The following is a 20,471-nucleotide window of genomic DNA, read 5'->3' as shown; positions in this document are numbered from 1 at the left end:
TTTAACGTGACATTTAACAAAGTGAAAAACTACTGTCTGGAAAAAAAAGACTGATGAAGTGACAAGTGTCACCTTGTGCTGGAAGGACAGGAACACACCAGTTCCTGTCCTGCGGCTTGTGATGTGCTAAAGAGGCAGCAGTGGGGCTGCACGACAAAAAAGCAGCAACGCTTAATACAATAGCTGGTGTTCACAGGATGCTTGAGCAAGAATCAGACTCTTTCCAAAAGGGACAAAGCATTCACCGTTTGAAAACTTCCCTGACACTTTGTTCCATTCGACTGATTCCTGTTGCTCTACGGTACGGTACGTGAGTGGGGCAGACGCAGGCTGCAGGACTGAATGTTTTTGTTAACGCTCAAAAGGGGTGAAAATCCTCTAGGAAGCACTGAACATTTGTTAGAAAAATACTTTTAAACTGTTCTCATTGAATAAAGGTTCTCCAAAACCTGAAGGTGTCGTATGCTTACCTTTGTGTAACGAACGCCGCAGTCTGTGAAGCAAACAGGTGTTGGTAAGAATTACAGGAAAGCTGATGCACACAGCGGGTTAGAAAACACAACAGTTGGCAGCAGTCACACAGGAAAACTTTGGGGAACCTGTCATCAGCTCAGTCCTAGATATTCAGTCCCCTACTAATGTTGAACCAAACAGCAACATATATGTTTACAATTATGTTTACAAGAGCTGCAGACAAGACCAGGCTTAAAGGTGCTCTAAATTCTTGATAAATCAAACGGTCCCAAAGAAACAGACACAAGTTCAAAGTGCACGAACAAAACACCACACTTCACAGGGGCACTCAGCTGCACAAGTTTGCGATATGGAACAAGAGGCTGCAATTTGTGGTTCTGCCAAGAAACAAATATAAAGAGGGTTGCAGAAAAATCATAAGGTGAAGGGGGGGTCATACTGTTGCAAAACATACCGGAATGTGTGAACCAGCTGAGTATATTAATGAATAAAGAGCTGTAGGACTCGCTGTCTGCAATAGAGGGGACAGGATGTTCCAGCTCCACGTTCCTGAGCACAAACAGGAATTCTGCCCATCACTGATTCTGCTCCTCCGTCTGGTACCGATGCAGATCTCCGCTCAACACCTGGGCTGGTTCTCCAGCAGGCTGGGTACCACACAGAGTGAACCAGGGGAAAGCAGCAGAAAAGCATCACCGCTCTCTCCATTTTATTCCTCAACTAGTTTATTCAGTTTACAGAAGACAGAACGAGGGCAGAAATTACAGCCACCTTCAAATAGACTGTTGCTGAAAAAAAATCAAAAGGTCAATTTTCTGTGACCACACAGAAGATAAGGAATAAGAGGTTCACAATGAGGCAGGGAGCTTTAATTGGAGTTAAGAAAAAACCCCAAATATTCTAGCTGCTGCAAGGACAGCAAAGAACTAGAGTGAACTACTCAATGAGTTGGTGATACTCCGGGTAATTAAAGTTTTAAATCAGAATAACCATTTGCCAGGAGTGGTTCCTTTTGAGAGGGCCACAGATGTTCTCTAAAAGGCCCGTCCACATAATTTTCCACAATTCTGTATTTCCAGCTACGGTTCACGGCCAAGCAAAGTGACTTCAGGTTATCACCACTGTGTTATTTATGCTCCCACACAGCAACCAACCACCATCTAAAAGCTGCTTCCATTAATGTCCTGTGTGAATTCCATCCTGTACGTTGCAGTGTTACATACTGTGGAGTTTTACAGGTGTTTCCTTATCGCTTCTGGATTCCGCTACACAGTTTGTGTATTTCTCTAAAATCATTCATGGTCACCAATCAAAAAAAAAAAGGCTGTGAGGAGTAAAAGTAGTAAACATGCTCTAAATTATACAGCTCTGGGTGTTCTAAACCAGTGTGTATTCCGTTATGAAGCAGATCTGATTTAAACTGATTCTACGGGTTAAAGGAGGACAATTCCCTACACCCCGCTTGGCGTTTGCAGCAGTGACAACACCATCACTACTGATCTACAGAGAAAAGGCATTTATGTGCTAACGACCGGTGGTAACGAACAGGACAAACAAGCCGCTAGAGCGATGACCTAGACCTGTTTTCAAGGAGACCTGTAACACTGTAACAAACCAATTGCCAAATTCTGTTCTAACCCTTGGTATGGTTAAAAAAAATAAATGAATTGTGGCACAGACAGCTGGATTTCTGCTTCTGCCCCCAGTCATCAAGCTCTCACTGTGTTTGTGGAAGACTGGTTAGTGATGTGGACATAGGTTGCAAACAACAGCATATATGTGTGTGTGTATATATATATTAAAAATATCTGGATATTAGAAGAAAGGGCTAAAATTAATCCATTTGGACTTAAATTCCTTCTCTCCGCTAATTACACGTTCACTTTCATCCGTGGGTCACCCAAGTTATTAATGTGCACAATGTTTTGTAGAAGTTCTCTTTGCCCTCAAAACAAGTACTTTGGTAAAAATTGTCCCTTAGAGCTTTGTTAAAGCGTAGCTGATAACTCACTACAATGAAGGAAGATCAGCTAAAGTCCTATATTATCACAAATGCTAAAACTGAACTTGGTCCAATATAAAATGGCCAGAATTAAAAAAACAATCATATAAATAGTCATCTGTACACTTTGGTTACCAACTCTGCGGTTGACGGTACTACAGTGAGCTGTAACCTGTCAGCGCAAGTCACCTGTCCAACTATTAACAAGAAAAAAAATCATATACATAAAAAAAATGAGAACGCACCAAAAATAGTTAATGATCAGAATTATGCTGCTCTTCTCTAAACTGGAGAAGAGAATTTCAGCATCTCCTGGCTCGTCAGCCACACAGGCAACGGTGTCTCATGTTCCAGCAGCAAGAAAACAGTTCGGAACTCCCCGCCTGCTGAAGGTTCTGGCTTAGCACCATTTACCTGCAAAGTGTGGCCGCTGGCTCGGCACGGCCGTCCAACGCCACTTCGGGACTAAAATCGTATTTGTAGTGTAGAAACATAGCACGAGCTTTTGATTCCCCACATGCGGATGGAAAATACAAAATAATCATTTTTAAAAACGTGCTACCCACATTCTAGAACAAAGGCAGATGCAGGAGTTCAGATGAATAAATGGGGTAGCCGAGAGGCGGGTCGGCAGCTTGCACCGTCAGGTTTCGCAGCAGGACGGGGTGCGCCTGGATGCTGTAGCGTTCTTCGTCGTCGTTTGTAGCGTACAGCAGCTCCCAGGACAGATTTGCCCACTGACCTCGGACAGCTTCGTCATTGAGCTTTCCCACTTGTACTAACAATTCTTGAAGCGTGAGGACTCGCCCGGTGTAAATTCCCTTTAAGGACACACATATCAAAACATTCAATAAGTTTTGTGAGCAGATACACAAGCACTTTAGTTACAAAGCACTAATTGAAGCTTTGGGACTACACACTATCAATATCATTCCATTTAAAATGGCAACTACTCTCCTCAGTTCAATTCTTCCATCTGTGAGGATAATCAAGAATTATTGCTGCATCTGAAGAACAATGTGATGTGACTTTTGGCAACAGTGGTGTCAGCTCCTGTCTAGTATGAACAAACTTTGGTTACACAGCTTTTGTGTTTTGGAAAACAATTAAAAAGCAGGAAAAAAAAATAAAGGCAGTGGAAAGGAAAGGATCTTGCTTACTAGTAGTTTTTCTACTTACCATGTTTGGGTCATGCCCCAGTGCAAAAAGGTAGGGCTTTTCCTGAAGAACCGCTTGCCGCCACTCCAGATCCGATACCAGCCCAATGTACCAATCGTTCTCATATTCTTCCAGACAGTTCACCAGCTCTTTGAAGTTCTCAACTGGGCCCAGGCTTGCTTTGTCAACCATAAGTTTAAAAGTGTATCTGAAAGGTACAAAAGCCGTACAGTAAGTAGTGCAGCGCAAGATGGGAGGAAAAAAGCCTCTGCAGGCTACACAAGGCAGGAGGGCACCATCGAATGTTCTCAAGCAGCAGAAAGTTTGTCAGTTCTTGCTGGTCAGCTGAGTCACTGCAGTCAGTCCGGGGATGCTTTTAGCTCAGCCAGATGTAAAACACATCAGTTTAAACATCTTTGTTCAGCTCAAACACTGTTCCCATTGCCTGATAATGGAAAGTGTCAAATGTCTAACTCCATCACAATTCATTTAGATTATGGAGACAACGAAAATGGGTCTTTTTTCCCCTCCACGTAACACAGATGTTGGAGGCAGCTGCTGCAGGGAAGGGAAAAGGAAGGAATCTCTTGTCTCTTCACTGCCTGGGGTTACAGACAATATTTCAATAGGAAGAAGCTCCAAATCTATTTGAACGATAGGATTTTAACATCAACTACTCTTCCTTTCAAAGCACAGGACTCTTTATATCATTTTTATAATCTGAGGGAATATTTTTCTTTTACCTGAACGCCTTCAGTGCAAGTTGGAACAGCTCCGGCTTGCTGGTCAGCCAGTCCAAACCAACGGACCACGGAACCCCGCCGGTGTACGCTCTGAACACGTGGCTCGCAACAGGCACCGTGTTATCCAGTCCAAACAGGCCAAAACAACACGACAACACTCCGTGGATGTACAAGTCTTTCAAAGCTCTGTCTTTCAGAAGGTCTTCAAGTAAATTGGAAGGCTTTTCTTTCAGATGAAAGAAGTCCAGCTGACTCAAAACGAAGCGGTACCATTCTTCTGGAAACCTCCGCCGCATTTCGTTGACTTTGGATGCAGGCACCGGGGCTGTTCTCCATTCTTCAGGGATGCTCAATAGCTCCGAGTAAGAGCAACTAAATGCAACCTGAGGTAAAACTTCTTGCTGTTTCCCTTTGTCTACAGCAGGAAGCCCAAGCGCAACAGCTCTGTATAGTTTATCTTCTGGTGATGTTTCTTGGGGGATGTCTTGGCTCTGTGCTTCTACAAATCCTGGAATAGACAGGTGCACTTTTGGTGTGGTTCCCAACTGCCCGGGTTCTTTTCTGTCTTTCATTCTGCCACTGGGTTCAAGATCAGAAACGTCACTGTCATCAGTCCAGTCCTCAATCGTATCGACACTAAAGCTGTCCTCTTCCCTCAGAGGACTGCCTCTTTCTATGGCACCGCTATGCTGATTTTCTGGAAATGATCCTTTTTTGTTCTTGTCAGCATTGCCCAGGCTTTCCCATGTTTTGGATTTTTTATAACAATACTGGACTAGCATCCATACAAGCACTTTAATGAAATCATCTTTCAGATGCTTTAAATTCTCATTAGAGTCAATTATTCCAGATAACACGTTTCTGGCATCGGAATACAGCCGCACAGGTAGAACCGTACAAGGAGTCAAAATGTGCCCAAAATGGCGATTAGGAGAGAGAATCTTTGTGTGCTCCTGATGTTCGAAGGCCATTTCAAAAATTTCATCAACTCTGTGAGCTTCAGCTGCATGACAAGAGGTTTCCTGCAATTCTAGCCCCTAGAGCATGAATGAAAACAAGTTGGTTTTATTCTTTACCAGTACATAACCTTAAACACCAGCAAGCTGTTTTCTTGCAATGTTTTTTCTGAACAAAGACATGCGCTACTGTCAATATTTCCACAACTGAACCTACAAATCTAACTTAAGGTAACAGTAATAGCATACAAGAGTATTAGACACAGATCAATGTCTCGAAAAAATAAAGATTTGTCTCATATAGATGATCTTATTAGCCAGCTTATTAAAGATGTATCACAAGATAGATGATAAACTTTTCACATCTGCTAAGCATATCAATTGCAAGACTAGTTGATACAGTTGATAACGCTCACCTTCAAAAATTGACTGTAAGGTCAGGTAAATGAGTTACGTTGTTGAAATGTTATACAGCAAAATATCAGCAAGATTTCCAAACATGGCTATATCAGTCCTTCAGCATGCAGTTACCTTAATGTTAACGCCACAGTAAGTGAAGCCTTTTTCTAGCACCAATATCCACATCAGTCTGTCCTGAAAACGGCACAAGTAATGTGAGCCAGGGAGAAAGAGACCTAGAGAAGAAAAAACCAACAAAGAAACAACAAAATCTATGGTGTTACTGTGGTATTCTACTGATGAAAATATTTTCTACAAGCCAACCGAGGAGCTCAACTTTGCAGTTGAAAAATATTTCTGCATCACCATCAAAATCAGTTAAAACTGCTGAACTAGTACCCTGTAATCTTAAAGGAACTACCTGCAAAGCCAGATCTTGAAATCACACCGCTATCTTTGAGAAAGCTGTGGCAAACTGCGAAACCCTCACAGAACTGCAGGACTACAACATTCATAGGGGACCAGGGTTGAACAACCTCATGTTCAGTTCCTTGGTAGACCCGACTTTCACGATTAAAGATAATTTTTGGCTGAATTTCAAGTGAACAGTTACCCCTAATGTCACCTGCATATCTAAAGTTCTTATGACTGCTGAATATATTAAAGAATCATCATCTAGTACATGAATATCTTAATGGCCCTATTTGCTGTGGAATATGAAGTTTATTTTTTTTGGGAGAAATAAAAAAATCTAATTCAATAGGATTTGTTACCTGCACTACCAGTTCCTGAATGGACTTGTCTGTATCCTAGAATGATTAGAAAATATTCCTTAGCATGCAAAATCCAGCATGTAAATGATTCTAATCAAGTGCGATAATATCACATCCATTTCATAGATACAGATATCTACAGATATAGCTATATATCTATATCTATAGATAAAGATATAGATAAAGATATAGATAAAGATATAGATAAAGATATAGATAAAGATATAGATAAAGATATAGATAAAGATATAGATAAAGATATAGATAAAGATAAAGATAAAGATAAAGATAAAGATAAAGATAAAGGCAGAGAGATAAAGATCTACATTTTCAAGAGCACCTGCTCATCTTTAAAGATTTGTGAATCGGTATCGTAGACATTGAACGCTAACAGCAGATGCAGTAGAAATCACCTGTAGTCTTCCTAAAGCGTGTATGTGTAAGAAATCTGATGCCTTAAGTTTGATATCACCAAAAATTCAGCCACGCAAATTAAACTGGAATTGGAAAATCAAGTCCTGAACGTCTTCGGGTCACACATCAAATTCATTAGTACTCAAAAATCCCACAATCTGGCTCTCACTCTTGTCCAAAAAAACACAGAAGGTACTTTTTCTCTCTTCTACCTTTTTAAATAAAAAGTGCAACCTAGCGACTGGTGGTTATACTGTATTTCTTTTAAGTTACAGCCTTCTGTCAACTTCTCCAGTACAATGGTGCTGCTCTTATGCACAATGTTTGCTGCCAGTTTGTGACCTGCTTCTGCTCCCACTCACATCCAAGTGATCACTCACTTGCACAGAGAATTCTAGTTTTAGAATGTTGTACAATGACATCAGTGAAACCAACCATTAAGCTGTAGTTAAAATTTAAGTAACCTTTTCTATCCCACTGAGCTAATGAAGTGCATTTTCTTGCTAACATTTTGCAAAGATTTTAATTCGTTTCTTGCTGGCTGTTAAAGCTACTAAAACTCCTTTACATAGAAAAAAATTATGGTTTTAAATTAAAATAGAGACACACAAAGTGGTACCTCTTCATTTTGAACTCATCTGAGAACACCACATTTTTTCTTGCTTGAAGACATTAATTCACAGATATTCCCATTAAAGAAGAGTCTCTTTTCCCCCTCAAGACCGCTGTTTTAAATTATTTAATCTGAGGCATACATGCCATAACAGTCACGATGGCTATGTGGGAATGTAATATGTATAGACAGATAACACAGATGTATATCAGATAGATATAAATATATATTACGTAATATATCTATAATATATATAAAAAACATACACAGGCAGTAGACAAACTGAAGTGTCTGTCTTCCTTAGAGGAAAAAAGCTTCCTATTTTTATTCTTTTAATACCTCTCTCTATACCAGCACTAAACGTGCAGCAAATGTTTCCTAGTAAAGCCCTCGCATACAGTCTTCGGGAAAGTGTGATTAAGGTTACCTTCCACTGTCTTTAAATATTAGCACTTTTTTTTCCAGTCACAAACCATTTTCCAAGAGGCTTATGTAAATATTTGCCTCTCGTCTAAAGGCAATGATGTTTTGATTATTTAAGTCACACAAAGACTATTTCTCGGGAAAAGGAGCTTGCAATTTTAACAGTTAATCTGTCTCAAGCTGGGGAAAAGACTCTTCACCTCTGTTTATTTAATTCTGTGAAATACCCTTCACGATGTCTTTCACAGGTTTTATGACAAGCACTGGTACAACCCTACCCTAATATGACATTAAGTCGGTTCTGTTCTCAACTGTTTACTCCTAGTTAGGCTACACCATGTATTATATTCTACAAACATCCAGGCCATGTTCACCGTACCTAATTAACACTGCCAAATTAGCCAAGTCACCTTCTGGACCACGAGTAACGTGACTGATGCAGAGACAGACACAAACACACACAACCATGATGGGCAGTCTGATACGCTGCCTCCTTGCACCAACTGTGCAGAGAACGCCGCAATTTATTGCCTCCAATTGGGCAGGACGAATGCACATCATCCTTTTTGTGTAAAGTACCGTTGTCATCACTTAATGAATCCTGTCTGCAATCGCTAACCTAAAGATAATGTAAATCCTTTCAGTTTTAGATCAGTTTGCTCACATAACAATTATAAGAGTGACTTGCAAAACACTTTACCACAAATTACCAACACTACTGACCTTGCAGCTTTGGACCTTTTGAAGCTGCGCGATTAGTTGAGTCGTGCTTTAGCAGATATCTTGGGACTGTTGGATGAAGTGTCCCTTAGCTGAACGTTGCTCATTATACACTAAAAGGATTATGTAATGGAATATGCAAACGTGTAGGCATCTGGCTCCTTAGGGTGCGAATGCAGTGTTAAGATTTTGTACATAATGCCTTTTACTTTTCTTGCTGGCTTTATTTCAGCAGCCAGGCTTGCACATCTCTGTCATAAACACTATCTCATCTCTGTGTGCTAAATATGGCTCATTCGTATACACACTGGGTAAAGAACCCTGGTTTTGGGACAACAATATTAAAATAGAAAAAAGATTACGATTTATACGGTTTCATCACTAGTTTCTCCTTATTTTAAAGACAACAAAGCAGAATTATTTTCTTACAAGAACGTGACAAGTAGAGACGTCTGAGAAGGATAACAGTAATCACTTTTTCTCAATTGAACAATCTCTGAATATCAGATTTAACCTACGATCGTGACACATGGTTTAAATCAGATGCTACGATTTCTCCAGCAAACTCACGTTCCCTAAAATATTTAGCTACATTCCCTCATAGTGTCAGCAGGATACCTACCCAGGCTACCGGCTGCGAGTGCAGACTGCAGAGCACCAGCCAGACTGAGAACCAGCTGCTGGTAGTACACCGTGTCGGAGCAAACACACGCTGTAGCGCCCACAGGTCCTGGCCAGCTTCTCACAGGCCTAGGAAACCCGATCAAAAATATAGGCAGCGTGAAGAGCGGCAGCAAGGGAGAAGAAAGGAGAGCGGAGACGGCGATGAATGCCAGCAGGATCGGGAAGAAAACGATATTGAGCGTGATTAAGGTGGCGGTAGATTTACGACGTTGTTTTTTCTCTGTCCACGATGTCAACAGAATAGCTATGGCAAACTGCAGCTTTGAGACAAACTGAAGCAGCCGATCCCGGAGGAGACCAACCTGTGAAATACATAGAACAAGCACATTTATTTTTATACTCCACAGTATCATATTCAGCACTTCCAAAGCTGCCTCATCTACAACAATTTTAAGAAGTGTGATTATTATTGACTGGTATTGGAGCGTATATATTAGTACAGAGCTTTTCATCCTCTATTTGCTGGGTCCTGGACTCTGAAATTCTCTAATAGGGGAGGGCAAGGTAACAAAGACTTTCAGTGACAACTATCAGCTTAAATTTACATTATGACAATTACCAGCAAGAGTCTGATTCCTGTGTCAAGGCTTCTGTTCCACCAGAGGTCTGGATTAGACACCAACATTTGTGCTAGCGACACAACCACTATGTCCAGTAGAGCATTTTCTGTATTCTGCCAGACCTAAAATAAAGATATGTTAGATATACATTTAAAAATGTGTCTATCTATATCTGCTTTTGTGACCTGGAATATTTCTTCCAAGTCACCTTTACACTTAAATCACGTAGAAGACGATTTCTTAGGCTAACATATTAAAAATTCAAATTACCATCCTAAATATTCTTGTGAATCCAATGCAAACAGACACAGAATGAAGATTTTGTAGCGAACGGTCTAGTGACAGGAATGCTATCATAGCAAACGGAGACACTGTAATTGAAATAAAAGAATCATTGATTTCCTTTAAAAAACATAATTAAAGTCTACAGAGGTAAGCAGTCTTATTGCAGAATGGAAATCGTAGTGTAAAAAGTTAACTTTTCCCTTCATTATTACAAACTCCTCTTTGTTTTACGTTTCCAGGATATCAAAGAGCATCTTTGCACTAACAGCCCAAGAGGGTAAACATTTATGGTGGTGCTTTGTTGTTACTTACTATTACTTTTCTGTTGTTTCCCCAAGAGAATGGGAATACTCAAATAAGTAAAAATAAACATGTGAATAGCACTCATCAATCCACTTCCCCAAACTGATGCTTATTTATGAAACGAAATAATTTAGATCAAACTCTGCTTCCCCCTAAGTAGGTACATTTGTCCATAACCTACCAGAAAGGAGTTTGTTCCCTTTACCAGCAAGTTGCAAGAACCAAATATTTAGTCAGCTTGGTGACTCAACTCACTTCTGGTTCTGAGTTGCTTTTAAAAAGAATCTACAAGAGCCATTTTATTTGGAAAGTGAGTATTGATGTTATAACTAAAATCCTTTAAGAGGCCTTGCTTTCTGACCTGGATTTTTAAAAAAGCTCAACTTTTTATGCTTACCCCTAAAAAGGAAATAAATACAATCACTAATCACTTTCAAATATTCTGAATTTTAACCTCAAAGCACAATTTAGCAAAACATAAACAAATACTTCCAGCTACTTGGCTTTTCTTAGTTCATTCATAGAATCTTGCACATACAGTAATTCTCATGTTCTTTCAATTTTCCTACAAGCATCATCTAACAAACAACAGACAGTGTGTATTCCTACCTAGTGTTAGTAAAATCCTCCTGACAACACCAACTTTGATCAGCCTTCTTTGCTTCTCCATGAACACAGTCACAGTCCTGACATCCTTTGGATAAAAGGGGTTTCGGAAGACTCCAAACAAGTACACTCTCTGAATCTCTCTAAGAATCCACATAATTATAAGTAATATGATCACAATGTAACTCGCTATAGCCTGAGGACTGGCTTTGGAAAATGACGAAAAGCCTGCAAAATGATGCAGCAGGCCGGCTTCTATGAGAGCAAATGTCAACACAGTCAAATAAAAAATAAATTCCCTCCACCCAAATTGCGTTCTAAGACCTCTGTGCATATTTTTAGATTTGCTGGAGGCTAAATGGCTGATCATGGTGTGTTTGAAGGCAAAACCAATCTCGCTTAGATTAAGACTCAGTATGAACCCAAATCCAGTCATGAAGAGGATCACACCGAGAGTGCTGCGAATGAAATACGATGCTATTGCTGTTCCAGCAGAAATGAGAAACATTACTAATAACCTGTGAAGGAGAAAATAAAAAAGATTTGCTTGAAAAGAAAAAGGTTATAAACAATCTTGATATATTTCACAATTATATAAACAACAATTACTTTGTGTTACTTGACATAGGTGAACCTCCTAGTCCAAACTCCAACAGTTGTTCCATTCCCCACAGAAAAAGTGCGTCAAGCGGGGGCAGAATTCCCATTGCCCATAAAAACGGCAGAAAAAGAAATACGATGTGCAAAATCTGGTTTGTCTGTTCTAGAATGGGTGCGTTGACAGCAAACCTGGATAAAAGAAGAAATGTATTTGACTTCTGTGAAGGAAAAGATAACTGATGTATGGGTGGAATTTTTGCTTAACTACTATGACAAATCCAGACACATAAACATATTAATCTACAAAACCTCAACTAGCATCTTTTAAACGTAAAAATAAGGACATACATTTATACTTGGGGCACTAAGACACTGATTAGAAGAACAGAACACAGGCTAATTTTTCATTCAAAGGATCTGAAGCCTTCAGATTACACAGATGAGTCAAGTGATGTAAATATCCTAATTGTTTTGATACTGTTGTGATAATACACTCAAGAAATACTTGTGCAAAAAGAAAGGTCCACAAGCTCCAGGACCTCGACCATTTGACCAAAAAAATGCTAAGTACTTTGTTTCAGAATTAGAGAAGTAAAACTTTATGCAAGTCCAAAACACAAGATGTGTTAACACTGAAAGAACTGGCATGTCACCTGTACACCAAGAGATAAACTCTCTTTATGAATGTATTATTTTCTACATAAAAGTATTAAAATCTTCCTGTAAAAATGCAGAGATCAATATTAGAAATCTGCATAAATTCTAAGTCATACATTGTTCACCAGCTAGCTAACAACTCAAAGGTGGACTGCTAAGATATTTGGTTTCTCTCTATTTCTTACTAAAGAAATAAGTAAGCCTCAAAGAAATTTTGGCAGGAATCTAAAGAACATCTAAATTTTCTCCTCAAGAAATTAGTAGAATTTGGGATCCAAGACCACGTGTATAATTGTTATTTCATAACTGAAGAGGCAACTAGGGTAAATTATTATTAATTAAAAATTGATTACTATCATTAACGAAGACATCTCTAAGTGCAAAACTAGTAGAACCGAATATGCTTGTTTAAATGCATTTGTAGTACCCCAACCATAAAATATGTACATGTGACAAAGTGATATGAATATCACCCAACAGGGAGGAAGAATGCATAACGTAAATTTAAAAGAATCTCGCTTTAAGAGCTTCTACTTCAGTTAATACATGCATCACAACAGTGGAAATATAAATGTCTGTAGATCAACATCGTTCTTTTGTATTACAAAACCATCTAAAAATCCACGTTCAAAATCCATATAATAAAGATATAGCAATGTTCACATTTCCTTATCCATTAATTAAAACTAAATTCAAGGTCCTTTTTGCCTGTAACATAAAACCCTCTGCAATAATTTTGTGAAGATTAAGTCAGAAAATATTCCAGGATTAAATCTGGATATAAATCCAGTGCTCCTGAACTTGGCAGTGTTTTGATCTACGATTCCAGGTCAGGAAGATGTTTTTTGAAACTGCGCCCATTAAAAGGATGCTGATGCAAATGCTCTACCCAGAAGAAGATAATTTTAGCTGTCCCTTACTTAGAAACTGCTCTAACTGCTCTCCCTAATTTATGCAGAATGCTTTTATGCACAGCATCGAGACTCAATTTTTATCATATACTCTTCTAGCTTGTTTCTTTGGAGTTCCTACCTTTGATTAAAATATCAAAATAAATTTTCCTCAGAAGAATAATTTAATCTGTCTCATTAAAAACATACAGAATAACCATTGGCTAAATGCTGTATTATGTTTACCTGTGTGCAAGATCCACTGCAATAAAGATAAAAATGTAGAAAGGTCTCATCAGAGCAGTGATTTCGTAAGTGTCCAGTGGTTGGAAAGTAGCTGTTTCCGTAGCTGTATTTATGATTAATGAATACTCTCCTATACATATCGTCACCCATCCAAACACAAAGATCACAACAGTTCCTCCAATGTTGCTATATAGCAAGGTTATTCTGTTTGGCAGCAAATACCAAGTTCCCAACCCACACAATACCCCTGCCAGAAGGGAATGAAATACAGTGTTGATTATATACTTCTTGCCAGGAATAATAAATTTTACAGTCTCTGAACCTACGCAGCTGGAAAATTCAAACTCATCTTCATCTGTTAGGGTATTCTGAATTTGCATTCTTTCTACTGTCACTGTTTTCTGTTTGGCGTATAGATTTGTCATCTGAAGAATAAGTGCAGTCACAAACATCAGTCCTCCTGAAAGTGCTGCGGTATAGTAGTCCTTCATAATGCCTAATTGGTACAGAAGTGTTCCTACTCCTCCCCAAACCCATGGTGTCAAGAAAAGAATAATCTGATTCACATATACGTAAGGAGGGGCACAATAGCCTAATTTAAACCGGGGACCTCCCAGCACAGTCTGTGGAAAGCGCTTCAAGAAGAACTCCTGTTTGTAATCGTTCAGCAGAGGTACATCTGGACCCATTCTTATGACTCAGGAATGCTGGATTAATATCATTTTTCCTGTAAAAGAACAGAAAGAAAAAGAAAGAAACATTACTGAATCTGGAGCTCAGAAATGAACCAGGGAATTATTTTGTCCTACTTTCATTTTCCAAGTTACAGTGGAATTCTGACATGTTAGTGTTACTATACATCATCCTAAAGCGCCCACACAACCTGTCAGAATACAACTACTAAGCAAACATCTAAAATGGAAAAAGACTATTTTAAAATAAAGAATATGTTCATGATCTGAAGCTTTATGGAACAAATAAAACATATAATCCATCCTTGGGAGATGATAAAACCAACTCATCTCCACACCACCACACCTTCCTAAAACTACTTTTTGTTTTTCCACCTGCCCTGATTCCAGTCGCATTTTGCCACAGCCCTCTAATTCCAATTAATCCTGTTAAGGATCTCCATATACAAACAGAAGAGACAGTGATTACAGTTAACAGCCAACTAGGTGCCAGGACACAGTCACCCAAGGTCCCTGTGAAAATCAAAGCTTTACGAAATTAACTTTAAAAAAAAATATTAGTAGAAGCATTAAAAACCGTTTTTCACATGAGTATTTTTACTGTCCTCCCTACACAGCCTAGTTACAGAACAGGGTATCACTGTACTAAGCCCTAGACAAGACATAAAGAGTTCATTTCCTAAAACATATAAAATAAAAAAATAAATGCAATACTTGTGAGTTGTGGCAGAATCTGCATATATTCTTCTGTATGTCAATGAAGAAACCTAAAAAAAGGAAAAAAGATACCTGTAAACATTTTAGACGAATCAAATAGAATTCAGATATGAATACTCATTTAGAGAGGATCGGGCAATGTAGAAGAAATGAATGTAAGACGGTAACTATGATATTCAAATATAATTGTATGCTACAGTCAATGAAAGCAAGAATTCAAGAATGACAAGAGAAATACTCAAGCTAAGAAATAGGGTGACAAAACAGCACAAAATTGCAATGCTAGCATACTTCATTAATAATAATTCTAAAAAATACGTTGGTGTGCATTAAGAGATGCCCAAGTACTGAAATTCTGACTTTTTTCTATTGCACCTGTATAATCTGCTGAATACCTATTAGCCGCCACTGCTGATACATTAAAAACTAAACACTCAGCTGCCAGGGAGTTTCCAAACTACTGTGATCCCTTCTTTCTATAACATGAAAAGCTTTTAGGCACTTCTGAGAACAATTTACTCCTTACATTTAAACAGATATCAATCACTTGACTGTAGGTAGATACTGGTCATCACGGGACTAAGTTAGAAACAGTGCAAAGGAAATTAAAGACCATTCATATGCATTATCACAACTGGAAATCTGCATTCAGGGTCCACTAAGTCAATGAAAAGCAGGACCCCATGGGCTCTGTGACCACTCTCCATGTAGGCTATAGAATTATTATTACTACTACTACTACTACTATTATTATTATTATTATTACATTCCAAATTGGAATCTCAAATTGGAATTTTTACACATGGAATACTGAACATGGAATACCGAAAACAAAGAGGGTTTTTTTTTGTCATACTATTTTAAGTCACTGAAAGTTTCTTTAGGGACGGAGAAGGCAGCAGTCAGTCCTAATGGAAAAGAAACACGCTGACAATGGAGAAGGGAATTCATTGCAGCCAGCTCAGGAATTTGAAAATGTAACAGGGACACACCCAACTAAAACCAGATTTCAAATGTAATTAAAAAATAAATCACAATTCAGCCAACCTTGTTTAGAAAAAGAAACACTGCTTAGAGAGCTGCACAGGCATGAAACTAATTTGCTGTGAAATTTACAATACATGCAGATTTATATGCCTGTAGATTACAGAAGCTGAGTTTTAAAAGAAATGTAGAACCAAAAGGTGCATAGTTTTCCCTGAAAAGCAGTTTTCTGGCAGCTGCTCTAAGAAGGGCTATTTCTGTTTCAAGTTCTACTCTGCATTTGTGTTTGTCAGTTTATATTGCTAACAAAATGTTAACAAAGCATTCCACTTACAGTTACTGGGTAAACAATAGACCTCTTTGTGTGAGAAACAAAAATCTACACACATAAACAATATAGTCCTACTTGGCTAAATTCCAAAACGAGCCATAAAAAAGACATGAATTTATTTACAAATGAAAATCCCAAGTCTGAAGCTCAACAGCTATGGAAACGATACCCTCGACTATCCTCCTGGCTTCCAAATAAGTCAGGTAGAGCTTCAAAGATGTCTCGGCGTTCCTGTGCCAAGCCCTAGCAACAAGACTCCACACAGCAGCCAGTGTTTACAGGACCTGGCCGCAATATACATTCCTCACATACAGGCCTGGCCTGACTTCGACAACTTGCCTGGTTACCCAAACAACCCGCACCACAACAGTCTGTCATCACCGGCAGGAGCCGCGCCACTCAGATTCTCTCGTAACGAGGACGGGAAAAGGACCTTAACGCCATAAAGTCATTTAACAAGCTGTCTCCGCAATACAGAATCATAGAGTTGCTTTGGTTGGAAAGGACCTTTAAGATCGAGTCCAACCATTAACCTACCACTGTCAAGTCCACGATGTCCCTAAGAACCTCATCTACATCAAACATTTCATCTGTTAATCCCATGTTTGAAAACCATATTCTTCACAGCAGTCAGGAGAAAATACTTGGAAACACAACAAATACAAAAAGATAACTTAGCAATTTCCTCTGTGTCCTTATTGCAAAAGGTACCAAAGCAAATCTTGCTCAAATCCAGGCAGAAATTCACAGGAGGGCACACATTTTTGTCTAAACAAACACCATCCTTCCCATCCATTGATGGTGGATTGGCTCAGCGTGGTTTGGGTTTATTTCAAGCAGATCACAGGAGAACACGTGTGTGTGGCTCTCGCCCATCTAAGCCTCTTGAAGCACACAAAGCTCAAAAACACTCACCTCGGTGGTCTTCGAGGCCTTGTCACATGAGACTAAGGAAAGTTATAAACTACCTGCTAGCAGAGGACGGACAAAGGCGCTGGGGGAGCTGCCTGTCCAGGCAAACCCTGGTGCACCCCATGCCCAGACACCTGCACCCCAACTCTATGGCTGAAGCTCCAGTTGTGCTTCCAACCCTCAGCAGAATCATTGCCATCCCCTGGGGACATGGCATTTGAGGCCAAAACACTCCATCCAGTTATGGGACACACAACTCAGGGCCACCTTTGGGAAGGGCTGCAGGTCACCTCCTTCCCCACACCCCTGTGCACTTGAACAGAGCCACCGCACTTCCCACCCAGCCACTCCCCCTCACGTCTTCTGCCAACGGCAGAGATAAAATAATCAACCAAACGACCAAAAATAAACCCCCTGCTGTTTGCAACTCCGGAGGGGAAGGGAAGGGAAGCAGCCAGCGGGCCTGCGAGGAACGGCCGGGGGGCAAAGCCAGGGAGGGCAACGGCGGGACCAGCCGCGTCCCCCGCGGCCCCGCGCCGCCGCCTCCCGCTCCGCTCCCGCACCCCTGAGGCGAACGGCCTGGGCCGGCGAGAGGCAGCCGCGGTAAAAAAGCCTCAGAGGGGCGGGCACCTACCTCTGGCCTGGGCTCGGAGCAGGTCGGGGGCTTTGCGGGGCGGGGGGAGAAGGGGAATGGGGCTGAGGAGAGAGGATGGCGGAGCGCTGTCCCCCCGCCGCAGGGCTGTCCGGAGGGCGAGCGAACGGCGCAGGCCGCGGCCGGTCGCTCCTCCCCGCCCCGCCGCCGCTGCTGAGGACGGCGGGGAGGCGGCCGGTGGAGGCGGCGGCGGGGCCCGGCCTCACCACGGCGGCTCCCTCCCCTCCCCGCCCCCTCTCCCCTCCCCTCGGCCGCCGCCATTTTGCCCGCCTGAGGCAGCCGGCGGCGGTGAGATGCTGCGAGGCGTCCGCGGGAAATGGCCCCGGTGAATGACCCCGGCAAATGGCCCCGGGAGGTTTCTCGGGGTGTCTTCTTGGTAGGGTCGGCTCAAGAGCTGCGAGCGAAGGCGAGGGAGCGGTCGCCTTCCCCCACCGGCAGGATGGCGCCCCGAGCCCGCCCGCAGCCCTGCGCGCCCTCCCCTCGGCACTGCGGCTTCGTGCGGCGCCGCTTTCCGCACACAAACACCGTCCTTCTGTGTACAGTCAGGCGTGAGGCCTCTCTCTAGCTGCGGCCTGCCGGCGGCTTCCTGAAGCGAATTAAAAAACGAATAGGTTGAAGAAAATTCCTCTCAGAAGAGCCGTGGCAAGGCGGGCAGGGGCTGCTTGCGGCCGCCATCGCTCGTTCCTCCACATGGGCCCCTGTCCCCGTTGCAGCTTCTTGGGGCTGGTCCCTCATAGCTGATGAATTTGTCACTCAGATGACTTTGGTTACCTCAAGTTTCTTCCCATCCCTCTTGAGAGTTGGCATGGATGTGTCAGAGGCTGTTTTTTGTCACTTTTTTTGGTAGTTTCCGTAGTCTTTCCACGTTAATGAAAGTGCAAAACCACCCAAATTAGTTTCTTCAATCATTACAACATTTAACGTTAACATTTAATACACAACATTCTAGTGTTATATTAAAACATTGAGCACAAATACTCAATCCACAGTGTTCATATATGATACAAAAAAGTTTCCTCAATCTTGAATATTAATGGTTTTTCTTTATATATAACTAATTCTAGATAGAACACAGGTTCTAGCCTCAGGTAGAAGAAAACTGCATTCTCTGTTTTCTTCTAGGTTAAATAAACTCGAGCATTCACTGGCAAATGGAAATGTAAATCCAAGCACGGCAATACTACTTACCACTGCAAATTGCACCCATTAAACGTTGACAATATTTAATACAGTGAGCATGCTTAATATAATTTATATCGAGTCATACTAAAACATATAACTCAGTATATTCATTAGAGCACCAGAGCGTGAATACATTTATCTTAATATCTATGTTATAACAATCACTGTATAAATTGTTACAGTTATATCCATTTTGATCTGAATCTCTAATAAAATTGAACACGTAGGCATAGGCTTAGAATTTTAGGTAGACTAAAAGAATTACAGTAATCAGTTCTTACCAGAAGCATCCGAACATTTTTGTAGGTCTGTTAATCTCTATTCTTCAGATAATAAAAAGGCAGTTAGGTGGGGGTATCCAATGTAAAACCTGGAAAATGCTGCCAAAGAAAACTGTTCGTTTACCTTTATTGAGTTTCTTTTGAATGAAGGTCCATGGCACAGACGGCTGGAAGACAAATACAAGTATCTCAAACAAACTGGTTTTTGTTTTGTTTCTCTTATTTGGTTGGTTTTGGTTTTGTTTTTCAGGATCCTTGACTTAAGCTTTACTCACCCTGCCCTTCAAATGGATCTTTTGCAATCCTATTAAAATTAAGTATTTATATGTCTTGTAGCTATTCCAAGTAAATAGCGTCTCTGTACAATTCACTAAAGGTCGCTAGCAGGTATTTACTTCTTCATTGACAAGTTTCATCCTGTCCCCATTTACCAGTTCAGTTACAGTTTTGTACAGATGATGATTCTGTTTTGGAATATTTGAATCCTAAATAGCAATTCCAGGAGGGAAGCAGATGTTAGATTTATTTCTTTGCAAGCTCTGCCGCTTGTGTTTCAAAATTCAAAGAAAGCTTCTTGCCTGTCCTCAGCCTCTACGATTTCACTCTCACTCAAAGGAATAAACCAGAAATTCAGCCAGTGCAAACTCCAAGCTATTTACTGGACAAGGGAGCACACCGATTTTTTTTTATCTTAAGAGTTCTAAGAATGTTCTTGGTTGTATAAAATAAAACCTGCTGACAGACTAAACCCTGATTTCTGCCAGTCTCCTTGTGGATTATTGCAGAAAGTGTAGCTGCAAGCATGTGAACTATCCCACTGAAATTAATAGGGCTCCTCATCTGCTTGAAATTATGATACACATCAGCTATTTGCAGTCTTGGGGCTTGGCTTTTGTCTTTGTGAAAGGACTATTAGTCTCAACTCCCCAGATAATTGTGCATATTTCCATATTTTTAATGTTTTCTTTGTTTAGAATGGTTCATACAGGAGCTAATATTTTCCTTACTGACCTTTCTTCTCTTTAAAGATAAACCAAAAAAATGATTTTTGTTTAGAATACATCTTTACTTATAGCAATAAGAGTACAAGAAAGAGATTCTTTATTGCATTCGCTGACTATTGAGGAAGACAGAACTTGCAGGACATTATTCGTTTAAAGAGAATTAGTGCTAGGTAAAAAATTGGTTGCTTTCAAATCAAATCACAGAAGTTA

General features: G+C 40.5%; 1 protein-coding gene across 1 annotated transcript; it reads right to left on the bottom strand.

The window, feature by feature from the left end:
- Window positions 1-1,095: 1,095 nt before the first annotated feature.
- On the bottom strand, window positions 1,096-17,931 carry PCNX4 (pecanex 4). Its single transcript, XM_080345824.1, has 12 exons — window positions 17,777-17,931; window positions 14,913-14,965; window positions 13,507-14,233; window positions 11,723-11,902; window positions 11,117-11,631; window positions 10,190-10,290; window positions 9,919-10,041; window positions 9,298-9,661; window positions 5,865-5,968; window positions 4,378-5,414; window positions 3,656-3,842; window positions 1,096-3,297 (listed from the first exon to the last, which is right to left on the bottom strand). Exons 3-12 carry the CDS (start codon window positions 14,193-14,195, stop codon window positions 3,046-3,048), a joined length of 3,552 nt encoding a protein of 1,183 aa, XP_080201950.1. The 5' UTR covers window positions 14,196-14,233; window positions 14,913-14,965; window positions 17,777-17,931; the 3' UTR covers window positions 1,096-3,045.
- Between the last annotated feature and the right edge of the window lie 2,540 nt (window positions 17,932-20,471).

Source organism: Nesoenas mayeri (genome assembly GCF_963082525.1).
Source record: "Nesoenas mayeri genome assembly, chromosome: 5".
Taxonomy (NCBI): domain Eukaryota; kingdom Metazoa; phylum Chordata; class Aves; order Columbiformes; family Columbidae; genus Nesoenas; species Nesoenas mayeri.
Note: the sequence above shows the minus strand (reverse complement) of the source record. Positions and strands in the feature narration are given on the sequence as shown.